At 43.6% G+C, this 20,271-nt stretch overlaps 3 protein-coding genes across 4 annotated transcripts; 2 read left to right on the forward strand and 1 right to left on the reverse strand.

The window, feature by feature from the left end:
• Positions 1-6,415: 6,415 nt before the first annotated feature.
• On the forward strand, positions 6,416-8,778 carry LOC123447992. The gene is made up of 8 exons (XM_045124748.1): positions 6,416-6,740; positions 6,834-6,932; positions 7,087-7,246; positions 7,335-7,514; positions 7,611-7,745; positions 8,267-8,349; positions 8,453-8,546; positions 8,640-8,778. Exons 1-8 carry the CDS (start codon positions 6,463-6,465, stop codon positions 8,724-8,726), a joined length of 1,116 nt encoding a protein of 371 aa, XP_044980683.1. The 5' UTR covers positions 6,416-6,462; the 3' UTR covers positions 8,727-8,778.
• Positions 8,779-8,948: 170 nt separating this feature from the next.
• Positions 8,949-14,278, reverse strand: LOC123447989. Of its 2 annotated transcripts, XM_045124746.1 has the most exons (4): positions 13,735-14,278; positions 10,926-12,774; positions 9,477-9,858; positions 9,122-9,400 (listed from the first exon to the last, which is right to left on the reverse strand). In XM_045124746.1, exons 1-4 carry the CDS (start codon positions 14,261-14,263, stop codon positions 9,128-9,130), a joined length of 3,033 nt encoding a protein of 1,010 aa, XP_044980681.1. In that variant the 5' UTR covers positions 14,264-14,278; the 3' UTR covers positions 9,122-9,127. The 2 variants fall into 2 exon arrangements, with proteins under 2 accessions (XP_044980680.1, XP_044980681.1); XM_045124745.1 differs by having other exon boundaries at positions 8,949-9,858.
• Positions 14,279-14,352: 74 nt separating this feature from the next.
• On the forward strand, positions 14,353-19,674 carry LOC123447990 (protein FAM135B-like). Its single transcript, XM_045124747.1, has 14 exons — positions 14,353-14,520; positions 14,965-15,050; positions 16,032-16,186; positions 16,268-16,332; positions 16,481-16,667; positions 16,972-17,235; positions 17,326-17,459; positions 17,606-17,795; positions 17,878-17,937; positions 18,024-18,275; positions 18,358-18,616; positions 18,684-18,889; positions 19,019-19,069; positions 19,157-19,674. The coding sequence occupies exons 1-14, from the start codon at positions 14,453-14,455 to the stop codon at positions 19,445-19,447; spliced, it is 2,268 nt and encodes a 755-aa protein (XP_044980682.1). The 5' UTR covers positions 14,353-14,452; the 3' UTR covers positions 19,448-19,674.
• Positions 19,675-20,271: the final 597 nt, after the last annotated feature.

Here is a 20,271-nt window from a genome sequence, read left to right on the forward strand (position 1 = left end):
CCTCCTCTTCCTTCCCACCTCCCTCTTTCCTTTTTTTTTCTTCTTTCCTTTGGTATTTTTTGCTTGTGGCGCCATAGCCCTCTTGGGCTGACTCCACCAGCCCACTAAGGGCATGGTGCGCCACCCTAAGCCAATGGGCTCACTCCCGGGTGGGTGGGCCCCTCCCGGTAAACACCCGGAACCCATTCGTCACTCCGGGTACACTACCGGTAATGCCCGAAATTTTCCGGTGACCAAATGAAACCATCCTATATATCAATCTTCATTTCCGGATCATTCCACAAAAACATGGCGCTATCATTGTTATCTACATCTTTTGGTCTCAATGTTATGTATATGTGTATCATCGCTATCAAGATTCAATATGAACAATCCTCTCACATTGGGTGCATGACCATAAAATATATTACTCATAGAAATAGAACAACCATTATTCTCTGACTTAAACGAGTAACTGTCTCGCAATAAACAAGATCCAGATATAATGTTCATGCTTAACGCAGGCACCAAATAACAATTATTTAAGTTCATAACTAATCCTGATGGTAACTGAAGTGAAACTGTGCCGACGGCGATTGCATCAACCTTGGAACCATTTCCTACGCGCATTGTCACTTCATCCTTCGCCAGCCTTCATTTATTCCGCAGTTCGTGCTTCGAGTTGCAAATATGAGCAACACAACCGTTATCGTATACACAGGCACTACTACGAGAGTTGGTTAAGTATACATCAATAACATGTATATCGAATATACCTGATTTTTCCTTGGCCGCCTTCTTATCAGCCAAATACTTGGGGCAGTCGCGCTTCCAGTGACCTAGTCCCTTGTAATAATAACACTCTGTTTCAGGCTTAGGCCCAGCCTTAGGTTTCTTCGTCGGATTGGCAACAGGCTTGCCGCTCTTCTTGGAGTTACCATTCTTGCCTTTGTCGTTTCTCTTGAAACTAGTGGTCTTATTGACCATCAACACTTGATGCTCTTTCCGGAGTTCTGACTCTGCGACTTTCAGCATCGCGAATAACTCGTCGGGTGACTTGTTCATCCCTTGCATGTTATAGTTCAACACAAAGCTCTTATAGCTAGGTGGTTGTGATTGAAGAATTCTGTCAATGATAGCTTCTTGCGGGAGTTCAATACCCAACTCAGCTAGACGGTTTAAGTACCCAGACATTTTGAGCACATGTTCACTGAAAGACGAATTCTCCTCCATCTTGCAAGCATAGAATTTATCGGAGGTCTCATACCTATCGATCCGGGCGTTCTTCTGAAAGATAAACATCAACTCCTGGAACATATCAAATGCTCCATGATGCTCAAAGCGACGTTGAAGTCCCGGCTCTAAGCCATACAAGACTGCACATTGAACTACTGAGTAGTTCTCCTTACGTGTTCACCAGGCTTTCTTAACATCTTGGTCAGCCATAGCGGGTGTTTCATCTCCTAGTGCAGCATTAAGGACATAATCCTTCTTCCCAGCTTGCAGGAGCAACTTAAGATTACGAGCCCAGTCTACAAAGTTGCTTCCATCATCTTTCAACTTAGTTTTCTCTTGGAACGTATTAAAATTCAGGGTGACTGTTGCGTGAGCCATTGATCTACAACACAAATATTGCAAAGTGGACTTAGACTATGTTTAAGATAATTAGAGCTTAACTAATCAAATTACAGATAAACTCGCACTCAAAAAATTACATCTCTCTAGTCATTTGAGTGGTGCATGATCCAAATCCACTAACTCAAGTCCGATCATCACGTGAGTTGAGTATAGTTTCAGTGGTAAGCATCTCTATGCTAATCATATCAACTATACGATTCATGCTCGACCTTTCGGTCTCTTGTGTCCCGAGGCCATGTCTGCACATGCTAGGCTCGTCAAGTTTAACCCGAGTGTTCCGAGTGTGAAACTGTTTTGCACCCGTTGTATGTGAACGTTGAGTCTATCACACCCGATCATCACGTGGTGTCTCGAAACGACGAACTGTCGCAACGGTGCACAGTCGGGGAGAACACAATTTCATCTTGAATTTTTAGTGAGAGATCACCATATAATGCTACCGTCGTTCTAAGCAAGATAAGGTGCATAAAAGGATTAACATCACATGCAATTCATAAGTGACATGATACGGCCATCATCTTGTGCTTCTTGATCTCCATCACCAAAGCACCGGCATGATCTTCATCGTCACCGGCGCCACACCATGATCTCCATCATCGTGCCACCATCGAGGTTGTCGTGATATCTATCCTATTACTACTAAAGCTACAACCTAGCATTATAGTAAACGCATCTGCAAACACAAATGTTAGTTTAAAGACAACCCTATGGCTCCTACCGATTGCCGTAGCATCGACGTGCAAGTCGATATTAACTATTACAACATGATCATCTCATACATCCAATATATCACATCATGTCATTGGCCATATCACACCAAAAGCATACCCTGAAAAACCAAGTTAGACGTCCTCTAATTTGTCGTTGCATGTTTTACGTGGCTGCTATGTGTATCTAGTATGATCGCATCTTACTTACGCAAACACCACAACGGTGATGTGCAAATTTTTATTTAACCTCTCTCCAAGGACCACCTAGGTCAAATCCAATTCAACTAAAGTTGAAGAAACAGGCACCCGCCAGTCATCTTTATGCAACGAGTTGCATGTTAGTCGATGAAACGAGTCTCTCGTAAGCGTACGAGTAATGTCGGCCCGGGCCGCTTCAATCCAACAATACCGCTGAATTGATAAAAGACTAAGGAGGGAAGCAAATCGGACATCAACGCCCACAAAAACTTTTGTTTTCTACTCGAGATAACATCTACGCATGAACCTAGCTCGTGATGCCACTATTGGGGAACGTTGCATGGGAAACAAAAATTTACCTACGCACAGGAAGACCTATCATGGTGATGTTCATCTACGAGAGGAGATTAGATCTACATACCCTTGTAGATCTCTAAGCGGGAAGCATTAAGAAACGCGGTTGATGTAGTGGTACAGCTTCGTGATTCAAATCACCGTCGTCCCACGATCTGTCCCACGATCTGTTCTGATCTAGCGCCGAACGGATGACACCTCCGCGTTCAGCACATGTACAGCTCGATGACGATCTCGGCCTTCTTGATTCAACAAGAGAGACGGAGAAGTAGATGAGTTCTCCGGCAGCGCGACGGCGCGCCGGTGTTGGTGATGATCTATTCCTGCAGGGCTCCGCCCGAGCTCCGCAGAAATCTAATCTAGAGGAAGAACTATGAGGTGTAGGTTTGAGTTGCACGTGGCAAAAGTTGTGTCTCAAACAGCCCTAAACCTCAAGCATATATAGGAGGAGCCAAGGGGTGGGGCAAGCCCTTAGGGCACCGGCCAAGAAGGCCTCCTTGGGTTGGCCGACTTGGGGAAGGGAGGAGTCCTTCTCCAATCCCACTTGGATTAGGACTCCTTCCTTATTTCCCACCTCTTTTGGATTTTCCACTTTTTCCTCATGGGTTTTTCTTGGATGACTTTGTAAGCCCATTATACCTTATTGTACATCCAATAAACCGACGTGGACCCCTTGGGGCGTGGTGGGCCCACGCAGTGGGCCCCCAAAACCCATTCGTCACTCCCGGTACACTGCCGGCAATGCCCGAAAACTTTCCGGAATCCAAATACCAACTTCCTATATATCAATCTTTGTTTCCGGACCATTCCGGAAACCCTCGTGACGTTCGTGATCTCATCCGGGACTCCGAACAACCTTCGGTCACCAACACATATAACTCAACTATACTAAAACACCATCGAACCTTAAGTGTGCAGACCCTGCGGGTTCGAGAACTATGTAGACATGACCCGAGACACTCCTCGGTCAATATCCAATAGCGGGACCTGGATGTCCATATTGGATCCTACATATTCTACGAAGATCTTATCGGCTGAACCTCTGTGCCAAGTATTCATATAATTTCGTATATCATTCCCTTTGTCCTTCGGTATGTTACTTGCCCAAGATTTGATCATCGGTGTCCTTATACCTATTTCAATCTCGTTACCGGAAAGTCTCTTTACTCGTTCTGTAATACAAGATCCCGTGACTCACACTTGAGTCACATTGCTTGCAAGGCTTGTATGTGATGTTGTATTACCGAGTGGGCCCCGAGATACCTCTCCGTCACACGGAGTGACAAATCCGAGTCTTGATCCGTGCTAACTCAACGGACACCTTCGGAGATACCTGTAGAGCATCTTTATAGTCACGTAGTAACGGTGTGACGTTTGATACACACAAGGTATTCCTCCGGTGTCAGTGAGTTACATGATCTCATGGTCATAGGAATAAATACTTGACATGCAGAAAACACTAGCAACAAAATGACACGATCACATGCTACGTTTACAATTTGGGTCTTGTCCATCACATGATTCTCCTAATGATGTGATCCCGTTATCAAGTGACAACACTTGCCTATGGCCAGGAAACCTTGACTATCTTTGATCAACGAACTAGTCAACTAGAGGCTCACTAGGGACAGTGTGTTGTCCATGTATCCACACATGTATTTGAGTTTCCAATCAATATAATTCTAGCATGGACAATAAACGATTATTATGAACAAGTAAATATAATAATAACTAATTTATTATTGCCTCTAGGGCATATTTCCAACATATACATATACAACATGTACACCTTATCTCTTTTGTTAACCACATTTCAGATTAAGCAGCGCCGAGGATGGCTTTATTTTCAAAAAGGAGAGGACGATGAGGACATGACTACCTTGGATATTATCACAATCATTGCATATGTGTATTTATTTGAGGTGATTTCTGATAAAATTCATGCAAGAATTTATTTATGTTACCCGGAACAAAAATACTTTACCTGTTTTTATTTTATGCCTAAATGCAGAATGGTCGAACACTTGTATGAACCACGTGTGATGACAAGGGAAGAGGAAATGGTTGGGTGCTATTCAAGAGGTCCTCTCATGTCAAAGGAAATAATTAGTTGCTTTTCAAGAAGTTCTCTCACGTCACTTTTAGCCCAAGAGAAGATAGAGTCCAAGTCTTTCACGTTCTGGACTCAGATTCGGACTGCATAGACTGTACCAAAACGCCAACAACTTTTATATCCAGACTCCGAATTGGGTGATTCTTTTTGGGCTGCAAAGTAGATTTTATGTGCTTTTCCAGCCCAATTGGATTCACCTCAAATTCGTCTGGAGCGTGGAGATATCGACCAAACAATATGATATTGCACCAGAATCCGAGTCAAACAACAAGTCCAAAGGTGTTGCACCACCTCCATTTGGGCTCATAGACCTTGTACGACCTAGGGTTAGTTTTAGGCTACCTTGGGATATCCTCCCACCTCCTTAGTCTCCATCCTTTGCTCCTATATAAGTAGATCAACTTAGTAGCTTTTTTGCTTGGGATTTGTTTAGTTAAAAGTTAGCCATTGCAACTTCTTGTACTTCGTTTGTGTCCAACGACCAAACTAAGACCTCTTTCGGATCCCCACCTTTATCAATACTTCATCTATATTCGTAATTATTCAGATTGCAATATTATATTCTTGCTTGTTCTTTGATTGCTTGCAGGAATAGACCTTTGTGGTCAGGTTGATCGTGCTCCGGCGTGGTCAATAACCTCTTGAAGATTGATTTAGCGATTGCTAAGGCGCAACGTCGTGCACGTTTGTAGTCGGATCGTCAAAGTCGTCTCCACCAAATCGATAGCCACCACCTCGTCTCTATCGAAATGTGTCCTCCTTTGGGGGCTAGTGCGCCTCGTGATGCTCGCCAAGACCCAGATGATGCCGCCGCACATCCACATAAACCCCGTGTTGACGAAGACCTGGCCCTTCGACCGCTTCAAAGCCACCAAGGAGACCGACACCATCTCAGTGAGTTGGTCCTCCGTGTTGGGTTGTCAAGTCGGAGCGTGAGCTGTGCCTCAAGACTGAGGCGAGGCAATGCAAGGCGGAGCCGCTGTTTATGGAGCGCATCGCCGCCGCCGGGGACGGGAGTCGTGGCAGCTGGGTCGCCTTCCCCAACTGGTGCATCAGTGACAATGACAACGGCGACGATGGCGGAGGTGTTCGATGGCCTTAGAGGTCATCCCCACGAGTTCACCGTCCATTATCATATGTAGTTTTAGTTTATATTTGGTTTAATATGGAGCTGGTGCGATGAACATATATCACATTCTTCTAATTTTCTGTTTGAAATGTTTAAAATGGAAGATTTCTTTAGGTATTGCGTCGAAGGACTGGTGTCTGTCCGACCGTTGGACAGTTCCGTTTGAGGTTTGCCGTTGGAGATGCCCTTAGATTTTTTATTTTGTCTCCTGAGAAATGATGCCCCGAGAATGGCACAAAAGAAGAACATTTCACGCCATTGCCGTGGGCTTAAATCCATGCCGGCCCATCCGCACAAGGGCAGCGAGTTCACTTCCCAGGTCACAAAGCCCATCCACCATAATGCTCCGCCGCCCCCGCCTCCTGCGTGACGTCTCCTCGCCGGCGGCGTCCTCTCTCCGGCGAGCCTTCCGCTCGGCGGCCTCCCTGGAAGCCATCCTCTCACACTCCCACCCATCCAAGACCTCCTCCTCCGAGGACCAGGAGGACGCCGCCCACCTAGCGCTCTACAACTACCCCACCTTCGCCGGCGCCTACTCCGCGCTCGCCGCTGACCTCTTCCACCGCCGCCTCCGCCGGCGCCTCCTCGTCCTCCCCTTTTCCTCCGTCGAGCCCTTCAGGTCTCCCTCTCACTCGCGTCTCACCATTTCCTCATTGCGTTTGGCCTCCAATTGATCATGCTCGTCTATTTCGCACTGGCTTGGAACAAGTAGAGCGGAGGACTTCAAGGGTGCCGGGTTCCAATCTTGCTATCTTTTGGATTTCGTCGGTCCGAGGAATTTCGCGTTGGAGCTCTCTCGATTCATCCCCAGGTGCGTCCAACAAGTTGCAGAAATTTCAGCAAGTCTGCAACTGAATTTTCTTCTTTTTATCTTGACTACAAAATTGAAAGGAGCCACTTGCAGTGGAGTGTATGCACTGGTATAAATAAGAAACCTCGTGACATACCATTTCCAAATGATGCAGTATTGTGGCATTTGATCACCGGCAAAGCACACTAGCAAGGATCCCCCAGTTGGGTCGATGCCCGACTAACCTTGACCTCCGCATCGACACGTCAAAGAGCAGTGCCCGAGCTGCATTCGATTATTTCTCCAATAAGCTTACATTGGAAAACCCCGATTCCGTGAGTAGGAGGAATCATTGCATGTTCATGTTCATTGTATTGCGTCATTTGGGAAACAAGAACATGAGGCTGTTCTCTTCTCATCCAGGAGACATGTGAGAACCTGTTGAGCCAAGAAGATGAGGAGCGGGTTTCAAATGTTGTCAAATATGTAGAGGATGCTGATCTGCGGCAATGGCAGCTGCCCGGTAGCAGATCATTTCATACAGCTCTCAGGGATGAGCGTGCAAAGTTAAATTGTGTCAGTAATCCTCAGGTTTTTGAGCAGGTGAAGGTCTATCCACTGCAATCATGCTTATAAGCTTCTTTTGTGTATCCCTGAGGACGGCATGATCAATGACCATTTTGTTGGCACTCCAAACAGCTAATGCAACTTGATGTTAGCGATCTGCTTGCTAGAGGGAATTTATTAGCTCAAAATCGTCTAGGGGCTGCAAGGAAGCTCATACACAATCCTTTCAAGATTTATCTCGGACGGGGGTTATATGGTGAATGCCTTGTAAGTAAAGACGATGCTCTTGCGTTATTTTAGTTATTACCCTTTATGTAACTTTTGATATTGATCGCTGCATGACACCTTTCTTTTTTATTTACTGAAGCCTCCTTAGACTGCTTTAGCGAAAGCATGTATGTGCATCCAGGAGTGCTCTTGCTTTAATGGCACGGGAAAATACTGTGGCCCATTTTGTGTTCAAGGAAAATATTGTGGCCCTTTTTGTCCTTTCTTTTTTAGTTTTTTAGTGACTATCTGGAGTTCAAAGGGGAAGGGGGCATGTAGACATCATAGTTTCTCGCTTGGTCGTTAAACCCACAGTTCAAAGTGGTCATTTGTTCAGGATTCGCGTTCACGTTTGTGCCTGCGGTATTGCTGAAAACTTGGTTTCATGGTTGGGCACGACCCAACCCCAAAAAGTCTGATAATGGCCTTGTCATCCACCATTTTACACCTGAAAGTTATGATGTGCGTATCGTTGAAAGAAATCTTATGTTATGCATTGCATGCTTTATTTTTACTATTAGGCAATCAGAGCCGACGGGGATTCAAAGGTGAGCCATGAAATCGGTTTGGAGTTGAGCAAGATGAGTGCTGGCGCCGGATTAAGGTATAAACTTTGTTCACAAGTTCCAGAGCACATGAACACAGAAATCGTGTGTAGTTGGCGTTGCTTCAGTGATTGTTCATGAATGCTTTGTTTTACTTTGTAGACCAATTGGAGCAGTGGTCTTTATGCAACGCGGACTGTTGAAGATCTGCTTGAGGACTACAGACAATACAACCAATACAGCAGAGATCGCCAAGGTGCATACCTCTAATTGTCTCTGTAAACCCGCATGGTTTTAGTCTTTTTAGTAGTTTAGCTGTTCATACCTCATCTTGCCATTTGAAATTTAGGCACATGGTGGGGGTGGAAAGCCGAGCTCAAGCTCTTTCGCACTAAGGATGGACGAGTTCAGCGCCTGGACAAGAGAGAACACATGAACCGGCCTTGGAATGCTGGAAGGCATAGTTGCAAGGAAGATGTGAAAAATGAGCAACTGCTGTTGGAAGGTGAGACTGTATCTTTGAATGGATGATCTAGGGCGAGATGATTAAGCCTGAAGCTGTTTAGGATCAGATGTTGATGCGGAAGAGTCCCCCAAATTGGTAGTGCTGGGTGAAGAAGCACAGACGATCGCAAGCAGCACAATTGGTCCAATTATGTAATCAGACACCAAATCCTCTATATAGACAAGCAAATTATAGAGTTTTGCCATGAAAAAATTATATGGTTTTATATGTTTAGCATAATTACAAAAGACCATCATCTAGTGCATAGCAGAAACGTGTTTTTGTTAATAATGGCAATGAAAAATAAATGAGAGAACACAAAATAATGAAGCTCAACTGTGACAGCATTTTATTTTATACTTGCAAAGCACCAGTGCTGACTTGACATCAAGAGTGTTGCTGCTGCTGCTTGGCAGAAGGACGATAACACAGACGATAATGTTTATTCGTTCGAGAGCATTCCGCCTTGAAATTTCTTGGCGGTGAACCACCTGTTTCCCATGAGGCAATAATATCAACGAGCGAGCTCCGCGATGGGTCTCTTCTTGCTTGTTGGCTTGCTGTATGATTTTCATCCTCGGAAAATTCAGCATCCGAATCTTTTCCTGCTTGTTCATCTACCACATGAGTTTCACCATCAGAAGACTCATCATCTGACAAGGTGGGAGGGTGATAGCGCACCACTTTATCAGTTTCTGGATGAGGATCACCAGCACTGGATACAGGACCAAGCTCTTCCCAGGCAAAGTCATCGACATTACCTTGGTCTTCATTGCCCTTGTAGCTGGCCTGGCTATTTCCGTTTCTTGCAGGGAACAGCTTACTTGATATGGTTGTGCTTCCATTTGTAAGAGGAGAACTTGACCCTTCTGGTTTACAGGAATGTAATGGAGCACATGTTCCTCTCTCAGGCAGCGTCAGTTGGAAATGAAAAGTTTCTGACCTACACTCCTTGATCCATTTCTTCTCAGAGATCAACAGATGTACTAACTGATGGATATGTTTCTCGTCAAAACCTTTGAGAAGCCCACAGCCCTTCTGCAGTCCATGTGCCAAGTCCTCCCTACCAAAAATAAGCAGCTATCTGAGGAATACTTTCTAAGCAAACGGTCCAGCGATTATCTCACGTTACATTTCAGACAAGTTCTTGTCCACCATAGGATGAGAATTGCATGAGATGAAATAACTATACTGCAATTTGATGAATATAATACGTTTGGTTCTGGACTATATATGTTTCACAAGCATATAGATATCATACCAATTTCAGGGAATATCAACCTTATTTGATTCGTGTCAATAAGAACAATATATATCATGAAATCATGAGCACAGACAAGGAAAGTATTACTCCCTCTGTACCACAATACTTGTCTCTGGGGAAACTTGTACTGGTTTTCGCCAACGACAAGTATTTCTGTACAGAGGGAGTATTTAAAAGGAAAAGAGAGTATTCATATAATACATTGATTTTTTATCTGCACGACCCCGCAACATCACCAGGCAGGCAATACACCATACAATTTCATAGTGTTATTTTGGTGCTTCCACAGGTGATATGTTTCTGGTAACCCTTATGAGCAAGACATTTGCTTGTAATACCATATGATGGATCATCCACTGAGAATCACACTGAAATGTTTGTCACTCCAGATATGACAACCACAATGCACCTTATTGGTTACTAGTAATCAGGATATTCAGACTAATGCATATGGATCTTCAAACGAGTTGGAGAACAGAAAAGGGGATCATGAATAAAATAATCCACTCGCTATGAGCAAAACACTACCGCTATGTACCTTATGCCTAGCCTTCTCGTCATGTTTCTGGGTGCATGATAAAGTTTCTGCGTTTTTCTACAAAATTGCACAATATTCTAGAAGGTACCATGGGATCAGCTTGCGAGCAAAAATGTGACCCTATAGGTTTCTGGACATCAAGCTTTTATTCTCATTTCAGTTATAGATCTACAGCTGGTTCTTAACCAAAGAGCTATTGTTAATCCAGGTTATATTCTCTGTGATATGTCGTAAAATTTGCTACTTATAGAATTTGAGGCCAATGTCACAAACATTTATGTTGGGTAGATATAAGAAATACAAGGAGAAGAAGGAAAGATAGATTTACCTTGCCTTTGCTTCTGAAACAAGTTTTGATCCATGATGGGTTAAAAGATATTGCTGTAGTGCATCCCAGAAGTAAGATTTTCCAAACATTTCAACTCCTACTTGCTGTCCACTTGCACTGTTAACAAATGCACATCCTTTATCTAAGTCTTTCCTTGTTCCAACATGATTTTGATTATCTTGTTTATCTGATTTTCCAGATGACCACCACCTTGCAGCCCAGCTGAACATTCCTTTGTTGCTTTCTCCAGAACCTCGTATCTTTTCAGCTTTGCTGATTTCGATTGTTTTGCTACAGTGATTCGTTGTATTTGCAAAATTTTCCTTGACATCTGTTTCAGAACAGTTATTAGACGGGTCATTTGACAAACTAGTGCTATCTGCTGAACTGTTATCAGGACCATTCGCATCAGGATTGTCAGTTGTGGAACAATTCTTCATGGCCCTTTTCAAATGTCTGTTATGTTGCGCAGTATCATGCCCTTCCTGGCTTGTTACATCACTGGAGCCTTTAGGAAAAGTAGTATCATGGGATGGATGGACCTGGGGCTTAATGGTCTTGGGACCAGCCCATAGTATCTGAATCCTTTCAAGCAGCCCTTTTTTACTAGTAGTACTAGTACCTTGAACCTCTGAGGAGGGAGTTCCAGCAGCACTCACCATATCAGCTTCCATATGACACGCAGGTGGTTCTGATGGCTTAACAAAATCTGTGGGTGGAGCTTTCCTTTGGTCTCTAGATAACAAACCACGCTGGGAAGACGGAGCATCAGCTATCGGAATTTTCCTTTGTTCTGGAGACAATATATCTGATGGAGAAGACGGTACTCTAGATGATGGGGGCTTCTCATTCTTCGTCTCAATGAGGCATTTTACCTCACCATTACTTTGAGCAGAAGGAAATCTATTAAAGCTTTTTTCACCAATTACAGCAGGTTGACTATCACCTGGTAAAGGATCTATAAATTTGACATACTCAGGCATAGCTTGGAGAAGAGCACTGAAGTTTTTGAAGCCATATAATCCATTATACATAAACAACCTGTTCTGTTTAAGTTCTGATAGAAGATCTTCGGGATTGACCCCTTCAGGATAAGAGTTTAGTGCTCTCCTGATACAGCTGACCACAGCTTTGGGGATTCTAGGTGTCTCCTCTGGTTTCTTGGTCTGCAACGGTACATTCATGAAGTGCTTGGATTCTCCTTGCAGGAAGGGGTCATCACCAACCGGGATTTTCTTTTGTTCTAAAGATAATATATCTGATAGAGAAGATGGGACATTAGATGATCGTGGCTTCTCATTCTTAGTTTCAATGAGGCATTTTCTCTCACTAATACTTTGCCAAGAACTCATGCTTGTAGAACTTTTTTCACCAGCCACAGCAGATTGACTATCACCTGGTACAGGATCTATAAACTTGGCATAATCAGGCCCGTTGACCGCAGATTTGGAGACTATATGTGGCTTCTCTGGCTTCTTGGTTTGCAATGATACATTTACGGAGTGCTTTGGTTCTGCTTTCTGGAAGGGGTCATCAAGAGCTCCCCTGTAATTACCATACCAAGAACAGGACAAACCATCAGGTGGCTGGTTAAAATGTTTTCGAGTAAACCCCTCCCCTTTAACCAAAGCCTCCCATGGCCACATAATTGTCGCTGCACTGCATAGAATGCTGGGCTCAGTACTAGGACAGGCTAGCAGTATGTTGTAGTTGCTCATCCGAAGGCGATGCAGAATATTTGCAAAGTGTTTATCCCCAGAAATAAGGAAGAAATGGGCTGGTGGAGGGTTCTGAGCAATCCAATAGACAAGATCAGCAATGAATGATCTGTCAGAACCATCCTTTCCACCTATACAAGGTCAGCATTATTAGTACCATAAGATCAAACAGCAGCGCAAGATAAGTAAAACCTACATGCAACATTATTATTAAGAAAAAAAATACAGAACTGAGTCCCATTTAACTTGAAGCAACAAAAGAAGCGTTGAAGATTAGAAGTACTCTGAGACTAGCTGAGAATTGAAATTCAGCAATATGCACTCACCAAAATAGCCTTATAACACCATAACAGCAGACAAGCGAGCAGGCTTCCCTACACTGTCCATCTACTTATTTACCAGTTGTGTTGGGTAAAATTTCTCCAAAGGCCACAAATGGACTGCTTAAACAGCTTTTTTTTTGTTTACATGACACAGACATGTGAATTATTGCATATAGAGCCTTTTCATGTTTTAGTGACCCCAACATTTCTAAAACTTAATAAAGAAAGGGAATAATTCTAAGGTCAACTGAGATGACCCCAATCGGCAACCTCTTATTTATTGTTATGAAGAAGAAGATGAAGACAAGAAAGTGTAACGGTTCCTATTAAACATCGACAAAATAGTATACCTCACAATGATACTCCCTCCGTAAACTAATATAAAAACATTTAGAACACTATTTTAGTAATCTAAACGCTCTTTTATTAGTTTACAGAGGGAGTATATTGCAAATGATCGCGGCACATTTAGCACAAATGCCAATACCCGGTAAATATAAAACGAAGTGTCATCTAGAATCTGCTTCATTTTCAGCATTCATGCACCAATTAATGCAACTTGCTGCAAATATCCAATCCCATCACACCCCACTGCGCCCAACTACATACAACCTAGGCAACCAGCCAGCAGCATAAAAACAGATGAACGTTTCTGCAATGCATTCCAAGGCATAAGGTAATAACATTCCCAATTCGTGTGATAGGGGAAAAAAATTCAAAGAATGACAGTAGGCGAGTAAGGAAATGGTGGCTGGCGGAGGACGAAACTGGTGGGGACGTGCGAGAAGGCGACGCCGGTGGCCGCGAGGACCTCCTGGACGGGGCGGGGGAGCACGAAAACATCGCCGAAGGCGGTGATCTCGACGGGGCCCCGGATGCCGGCGGCGCGCAGCGCGGCCGTGACGCGCGGGGCCACGCGGCAGGGGTTGGCGTCGGGCGGAAGCTGGCACTTCTGGAAGTCCCACCACACCGACACCTTGACCTCCTTGCTCTCCTCCTGCTGCTGCTGATGCTGGGGCTGCCCCCTCCACCGCTCGCCGCCGCCAGCGTGCGAGCTGAGGCCGCGAAGCCCCCGGAGGCGGAGGACGAGGATGGGGCCTCCGCGGCGCGGAAGCGCTTGGTACATGGCCGTGATCATCGGCGTCGCTCCTCGCCGCGGCGGCGCCACGGGCAGCAGCTGGGGGCGGTGGCTGGCTGGTGCTGGCGGCGGGGTTTCTCCAGGGCTTAACAAGGACGATGCCGAATGCTTCGTGGGCTGGGCTCTCTGGTGCTGTTGAGCCGAAAGATGGACAGACATGGGCTCAAAGCGGCCTCCTGGACGAGGAGGCCCATTGGGATAAAAGCTCGGGAAGGAGGGAAGAAGGAGAGCGTAAGGGTTGGCCCCCACACACACGGCGCGGTCTGCGGGGAGCGGCAAAGGCGATTCCGCCGGCGTTGGTAGTGGAAGCGGGTGTGCGCGCGACGCCGCCGGCCGCCGCGGGGCGCGATGGAGACGGCGCACGAGGTGGCCATCTACATTGACCGCTTCCACAACCTCGACTTGTTCCACCAAGGGTAACGACAAGGGCCACGCGCATCCTCCCTTCTTCCATTCCATTGGTGCTCGTTCTTGTCTTAGATTCTTGAATGGCGGCATGTGGATTTTTCCGAGCCTCTGTCGGGTAGATAGAGATATGATTGGCATGTGATTTTTCTTCAGATGAATGTTTCATTCCTGTAACCATTTCTATGCGGGATTTCTGTTTTCGAGAATAGACATATCATCTACAGTATTAAAGAAGATTCCTATGCGGAATCTGACTGCCGGTTCCTAATTGGAAAAAAAAAATCTGAATTTTTTTGTGGACACCCTATTTGGCAATTTTACAAGATAATTTTGTTCTTCTGTCCATTCTTCTCTGAGAACCATCCTTTGCAAACTTCCGTCCCCTTTTCCCAACATGTGGACGCTGTGAGATTTGATTATCTCTTATGAAATTCGCCTGTGTCTGCGTGCAGATGGTACCGGATGAAGATTAGTGCGGCGTGGGAGCAGGATGATGGCAGGGCACCCGTGTCGCCAGCCAGGGTAGCACAATACGAAGGTTCTTTATCTCCCATGACTTGGAAAAAGAAACTTCCGTACTCAGTTTGCATTTCTTGCATGATCATATGTGGGTTGAAGTAAATGTCTGTATTCGTTCTTGATGATTTATCTGCCAATATCAAAAGGACTTAGTTAGGTGGGGCATTGTGATTTGGGATTGTTCAAATGAATCATTTTCAATAGTTATTGTGTTCTGCGTGAGGGGGGAGGGGGGTTAGTTGAGAAGTTATGTTCTGCGTGATTATTCTTCAATCCTGCCTTGTATTGGTAACCCTAGTCAGATTATTATATTTACTATGATCGGGGGTTAGTTGAGAAGTTATGTTCTGCGTGATTATTCTTCAATCCTGCCTTGTATTGGTAACCCTAGTCAGATTATTATATTTACTATGATCAACACGTAGACTATGTTGAAGCAACAGCTGTTCGCCATTTTGCATTGACTTAAAATGGTCTGTTCATTGCTATTTTTATCTTGAATTAAATCAATTCATTACTCCTACTTTAGCTCTCATTTTTTCTGTGGTTAGTTTATGCAATTTTGATTTGTTCAGTTTTGGTTGCGTGATTGTTCTTCAATCCTGCCTTGTATTGGTAACCGTAGTCAGATTACTATATTTACTATGATCAACACGTAGACTGGTTTGTGATGTTAAAGCAATAGCTGTTCGCCATCTTGCATTGACTTAAAATGGTCTGTTCATTGCTATTTTTATCTTGAGTTAAATCAATTCATTACTCCTATTTTAGCTCTCGGTTTTTTCTTTTGTTAGTTTAGGCAATTTTGATTTGTTCAGTTTTGGTCACTCCCACGCTTGTTGTGTTGCAATGGGCATTTCAATGCCTGAAAAAAATTAATTCGGAGTGCAGAAAAATATTAGGTTTGATTCTCCATGCTGGGACATTTTTTTGTCTTGTATCTTTTGAAGTTGTCAATATTTTGGCTAATAGATAATGACATGCTAGGTGGATTGTGCAGCTACTGATATTGGCGCGAAGCGTGCATGTGGCTTTTGGAAAATAGATGACGTTGACAACAGCTTCTATACACAGCCATTTAGAATTAAATATGCTAGACAAGATATTTATCTATCACTTATGGTGTCTTTCTACATACCCAACAATCAAGATGAGGTTGGGTTTCATAAAGTTTCATTTCTTTTATGTAATCATGTCTTGTATACAGTGTGATTTGTAGAGCTTTGTCTATTATAGGGTCCAGCAACTTCTTCGGTTATGTTGAAGTTTGAGCTCCTATTTGTTCCAACTTTGGGGAATAGGTGAGTGTGTATGTTATTTCCATCTCTTTGGATCTTGTTTTGCATGCTCTCCACATGTTTGCTCATTGTGGAGTACATGTGCATCTAACATTTCACAGGCTGACTGCATCAATACTGAAGCATGTTTCCCTTTTCTTCTCTATTACAGGATTGAAACTGAAGATCCAAATGACCAATATTTGGTCCCTGTTCATGAATTTAGGATCCCACATAGGGCACTCCTGGGTTTACACACATATTGTCCTGTCCATTTTGACGCTTTCCACCCTGTGCTTGTTGATCTGACCATACATATAGTGTACCTGAAAGCTGGCTTGACTAAATCATCACTGAAGGTACACAGGTTTGTGATGCTTTTAGCTTGAATGTTATTTCTAGGCACTTAATCTATTCCACAAGCTTGTTTGAGACTGCTACTATAACAGAAACCATATGTCCGCTTTCTTCTTTTTTACACTAAAAAGAGATATGCTTCTAACAAGTTTGGCATGAAATTTTAGAGATCCCAATGTATATTGTAGTTCTAAATGTGAGGTTAATTACTTTCTTGATGTTATTTCATGCCCCTGAATAAATTATTTCTTTTACTGCTAATCATCTCATCAAGTTGGTGAGCAAAATGTTTCATTCATTATTCAGGCATTCAAGCAAGGTTCAGCCTCAAAGTCATATGATATTCTGAAGGCATTATTATCTTCTAGAGAACTGTTGCTTGAGGAAGTAAAGAGGATCAGTAATGGTATTGGTAAGACTCTTGAAGATTTGGATGGCGCTGATTTAACACTTGGTAAATACGAGTCAGTTCACCCAACAAAGTCAAGGTTTCCTAATTATACTAATGGGCTCCCTTTAATCCCAAAGTGCATAGGCCAGCAGTTTGGCCTTTTACAAGATCTTCTAGAGGTACTTCATTTCTCTGTTGAAGATGACTACTGACAAAGTGCAAATATGATAATTTTGCTGATTGGATACACTATCTTCCAAGTATTTCAGAGATCTGATGATGCGATTCAAAGCACTAACGATGTTATGCTGTACACTCTTTCCAAGGAAGAATTGTTAGAATTATTTGAAACAGTGAGCGACCAACTTTCACTTTTATGGAGTGGATTCCTGAAATTTCATAGGTGAGGTTAATTTCTTTCTTGATGTTACTTAAGAAGATGGGTATTTCTATTGCTCTCATGTGTTAGTGGCTAGCACCGCTGTTTCTTAACATTTTAGATTATCATGCCATGCCGTATTCAGCCAAAGTATGGTTGGTCTCCTGCAGGATAAATAAATTAAAGATATTGGATTATTTGCATGATATTTGGGATGTTGATCGGAAATCAGAATGGTCAATATGGATTGTTCATTCAAAAATTGAGATTCCACATCGTTACATGCACAGTATGGGTGACAGTTCGTCTCCTCGCCATTCACTCCGGAGGGTTTCCAGCTCAAAGAAGTTGCATCATGATGTAATTGTCTTCTCTTGATTGTTTACAACGAAGTATGCTTGGTACCCTTGTCACTGTTTTATGGTTCCATATATTTTTGTAGCCCGTACAGAATGCTTCTTCACGAGCTGAACTCCACAGAAAAAGTATCGCGCAAATGAAGGTCAGTCTTTGTTGATGTTCGAATGATTTATAAGTGAAACACTTATTTTACTCAATAAGAGAAGGCTAATGCGAAGTCCACTGCAGATTAACGCACGGTCTGTTCAAGATATGCATATCTATGCTAATCCTTCACGTGTTCCTGTTGTTCTTATAGAACAACATGTCATGGTCGTTCCACAACATGGTTGTAACAAGGATTTGTTGGCAAATGCTCCAGATCTGCATAATACTTCTGTACCGCCTAACATACAAGGAGATTCTTTTGCGGGGAATCAAAGCGGTGGTAAAAACACTGGACATGTCTTACGAGCTGTCATTTTTGTGCATGGATTTCAGGCAAGTTTATTTGGACTGAAATGTGTTGGTTTAGATCTGATTAGTACACATTTATTGAACTTCTGCTGATGTCAAAAAACAGGGGCATCATCTGGATCTTTGTCTCATTAGAAACCAATGGCTTTTGCGTGATCCTGGAGCTGAGTGCCTATTGTCTGAGACAAACGAAGATAGAACATATGGAGATTTTAAAGAAATGGGTAGAAGGCTTGCTAATGAAGTAGTCTCATTCCTAAAGAACAAACTGGATAAGTATTCGAGACATGGAGGCTGCAGAGAATTGAAGCTTAGTTTTGTCGGCCACTCCATTGGGAACGTCATCATCAGAAGTGCACTATCAGGTATTTTCGACCTGAGAAATTCCTTCCAAACAGACCGCTGTGTGGCTAATCAATTTCCATTCAACAGAACCCAAATTGCAGCCGTTTTTGAAGAACCTCCACACATACATGTCGATATCAGGGCCTCACTTAGGTTACTGGTACAGCTCAAATTCTTTGTTCAACTCTGGCCTCTGGCTTATGAAGAGACTCAAGGGACTGCAATGCATGCATCAGCTCACTTTCACTGATGAGCAAGACCCCCAAAATACATTTCTTTACAGGCTCTGCCAGGTACATCGATTAAATTTATCTACTTCATGCTAGATTTAGATGTTTTCTATAGTTAGAAGTAGAACTAGCATGTCATGCCAACTTCCCAACTTGGTGCATGTGCCAGCTCACTTTCGTATCTTTTTTCAGCTCAAGACACTGGAGAACTTCAAAAACATCATTTTGGTATCTTCACCACAGGTGCTTAATATGACAAGCATGCCTTCCCTGCCTTTCGAATGTCAGGATGGTTTACTCATAAATCTGATCACAATCTTGTTGTGCTAGGATGGTTACGTCCCATACCATTCAGCGAGAATCGACCTCTGCCCGGCCTCATCGTCAGATAGCTCGAAGAAGGGGCAGGTGTTCACGGAGATGCTCAACAATTGCCTGGACCAGATACGTGCACCCACCTCCGAGACGCGGGTGTTCATGCGCTGCGACGTGAGCTTCGACCAGTCCACCCAGCGACGGGACCTCAACTCCTTTGTCGGTAGGGCTGCACATGTCGAGTTCTTGGAGAATGACACGTATGCCAGGTTCATCATGTGGTCCTTCCCTGAATTGTTCCTGTGATGAATGAGGGTGTGCCATAGACTGGGGATGAGGGCGCCGCCTCCATTTTGTAAGCGGAAATTCACATGGCCATACTGAAATGACTTAGTAGTTGACAGCTGATGGAAATGTAAGATGGTCTACACTAGCGGGAGTTCATGTTCATAGAAAGAGGCATGACCAGCAAAGTACTGGGATACTAGCTAATACTCCATCCTTTTTCAAATTATTTGAAGTTCTAGTCCTAAGTTAAACTTCTTTAAGTTTGACCTATGTTGTTTTGCCCCATGGAGGGGGGATGTCAGGGAGGAGTACTGGGGAAAAAAATTATATACGCCTCCCTCCCTCTTTAATGAGAGATGTGGAAAAAAATGAAGTAAGGGCGCCCTGTGAGTATCTGATTTTGTCCCTTGGCCTCTTTTTTCATGTCAAAAGGAAACTGGCTCGGGACTGGTAGGGCTCGAACCGGTAGCTTCCACCTTGATAGGGGTGAACAATTGAACTATAATCCACGGGTGTATGGCGTACCTATACCAAATAGAACCAATGGAAAATTTACAAGCATGCACTATGTGGGGGTATGCCTGGCATGATTATGCTTCTGTGTTTACTAGATATCGTTTTAGCATAGAACGGTTATTGCGCTCTTTAAAGCCTGGTACGACAAGGGCATTTGCAAGTGTACCTTTCTCTTACTCGTGATACAATGTATTATGGCCCTGTTTGTTAAAAAGTTTTAGGATTTTTTTTTGTTCTAACTAAGAAGTCACTAGTCCCTATCTGTTTGATTCCAGGGACTAAACATGGAATAGAGGTTATGAAATGACATGTTAAAAGACCATGTT

Source organism: Hordeum vulgare, chromosome 4H, assembly GCF_904849725.1.
Source record: "Hordeum vulgare subsp. vulgare chromosome 4H, MorexV3_pseudomolecules_assembly, whole genome shotgun sequence".
Classification (NCBI taxonomy): domain Eukaryota; kingdom Viridiplantae; phylum Streptophyta; class Magnoliopsida; order Poales; family Poaceae; genus Hordeum; species Hordeum vulgare.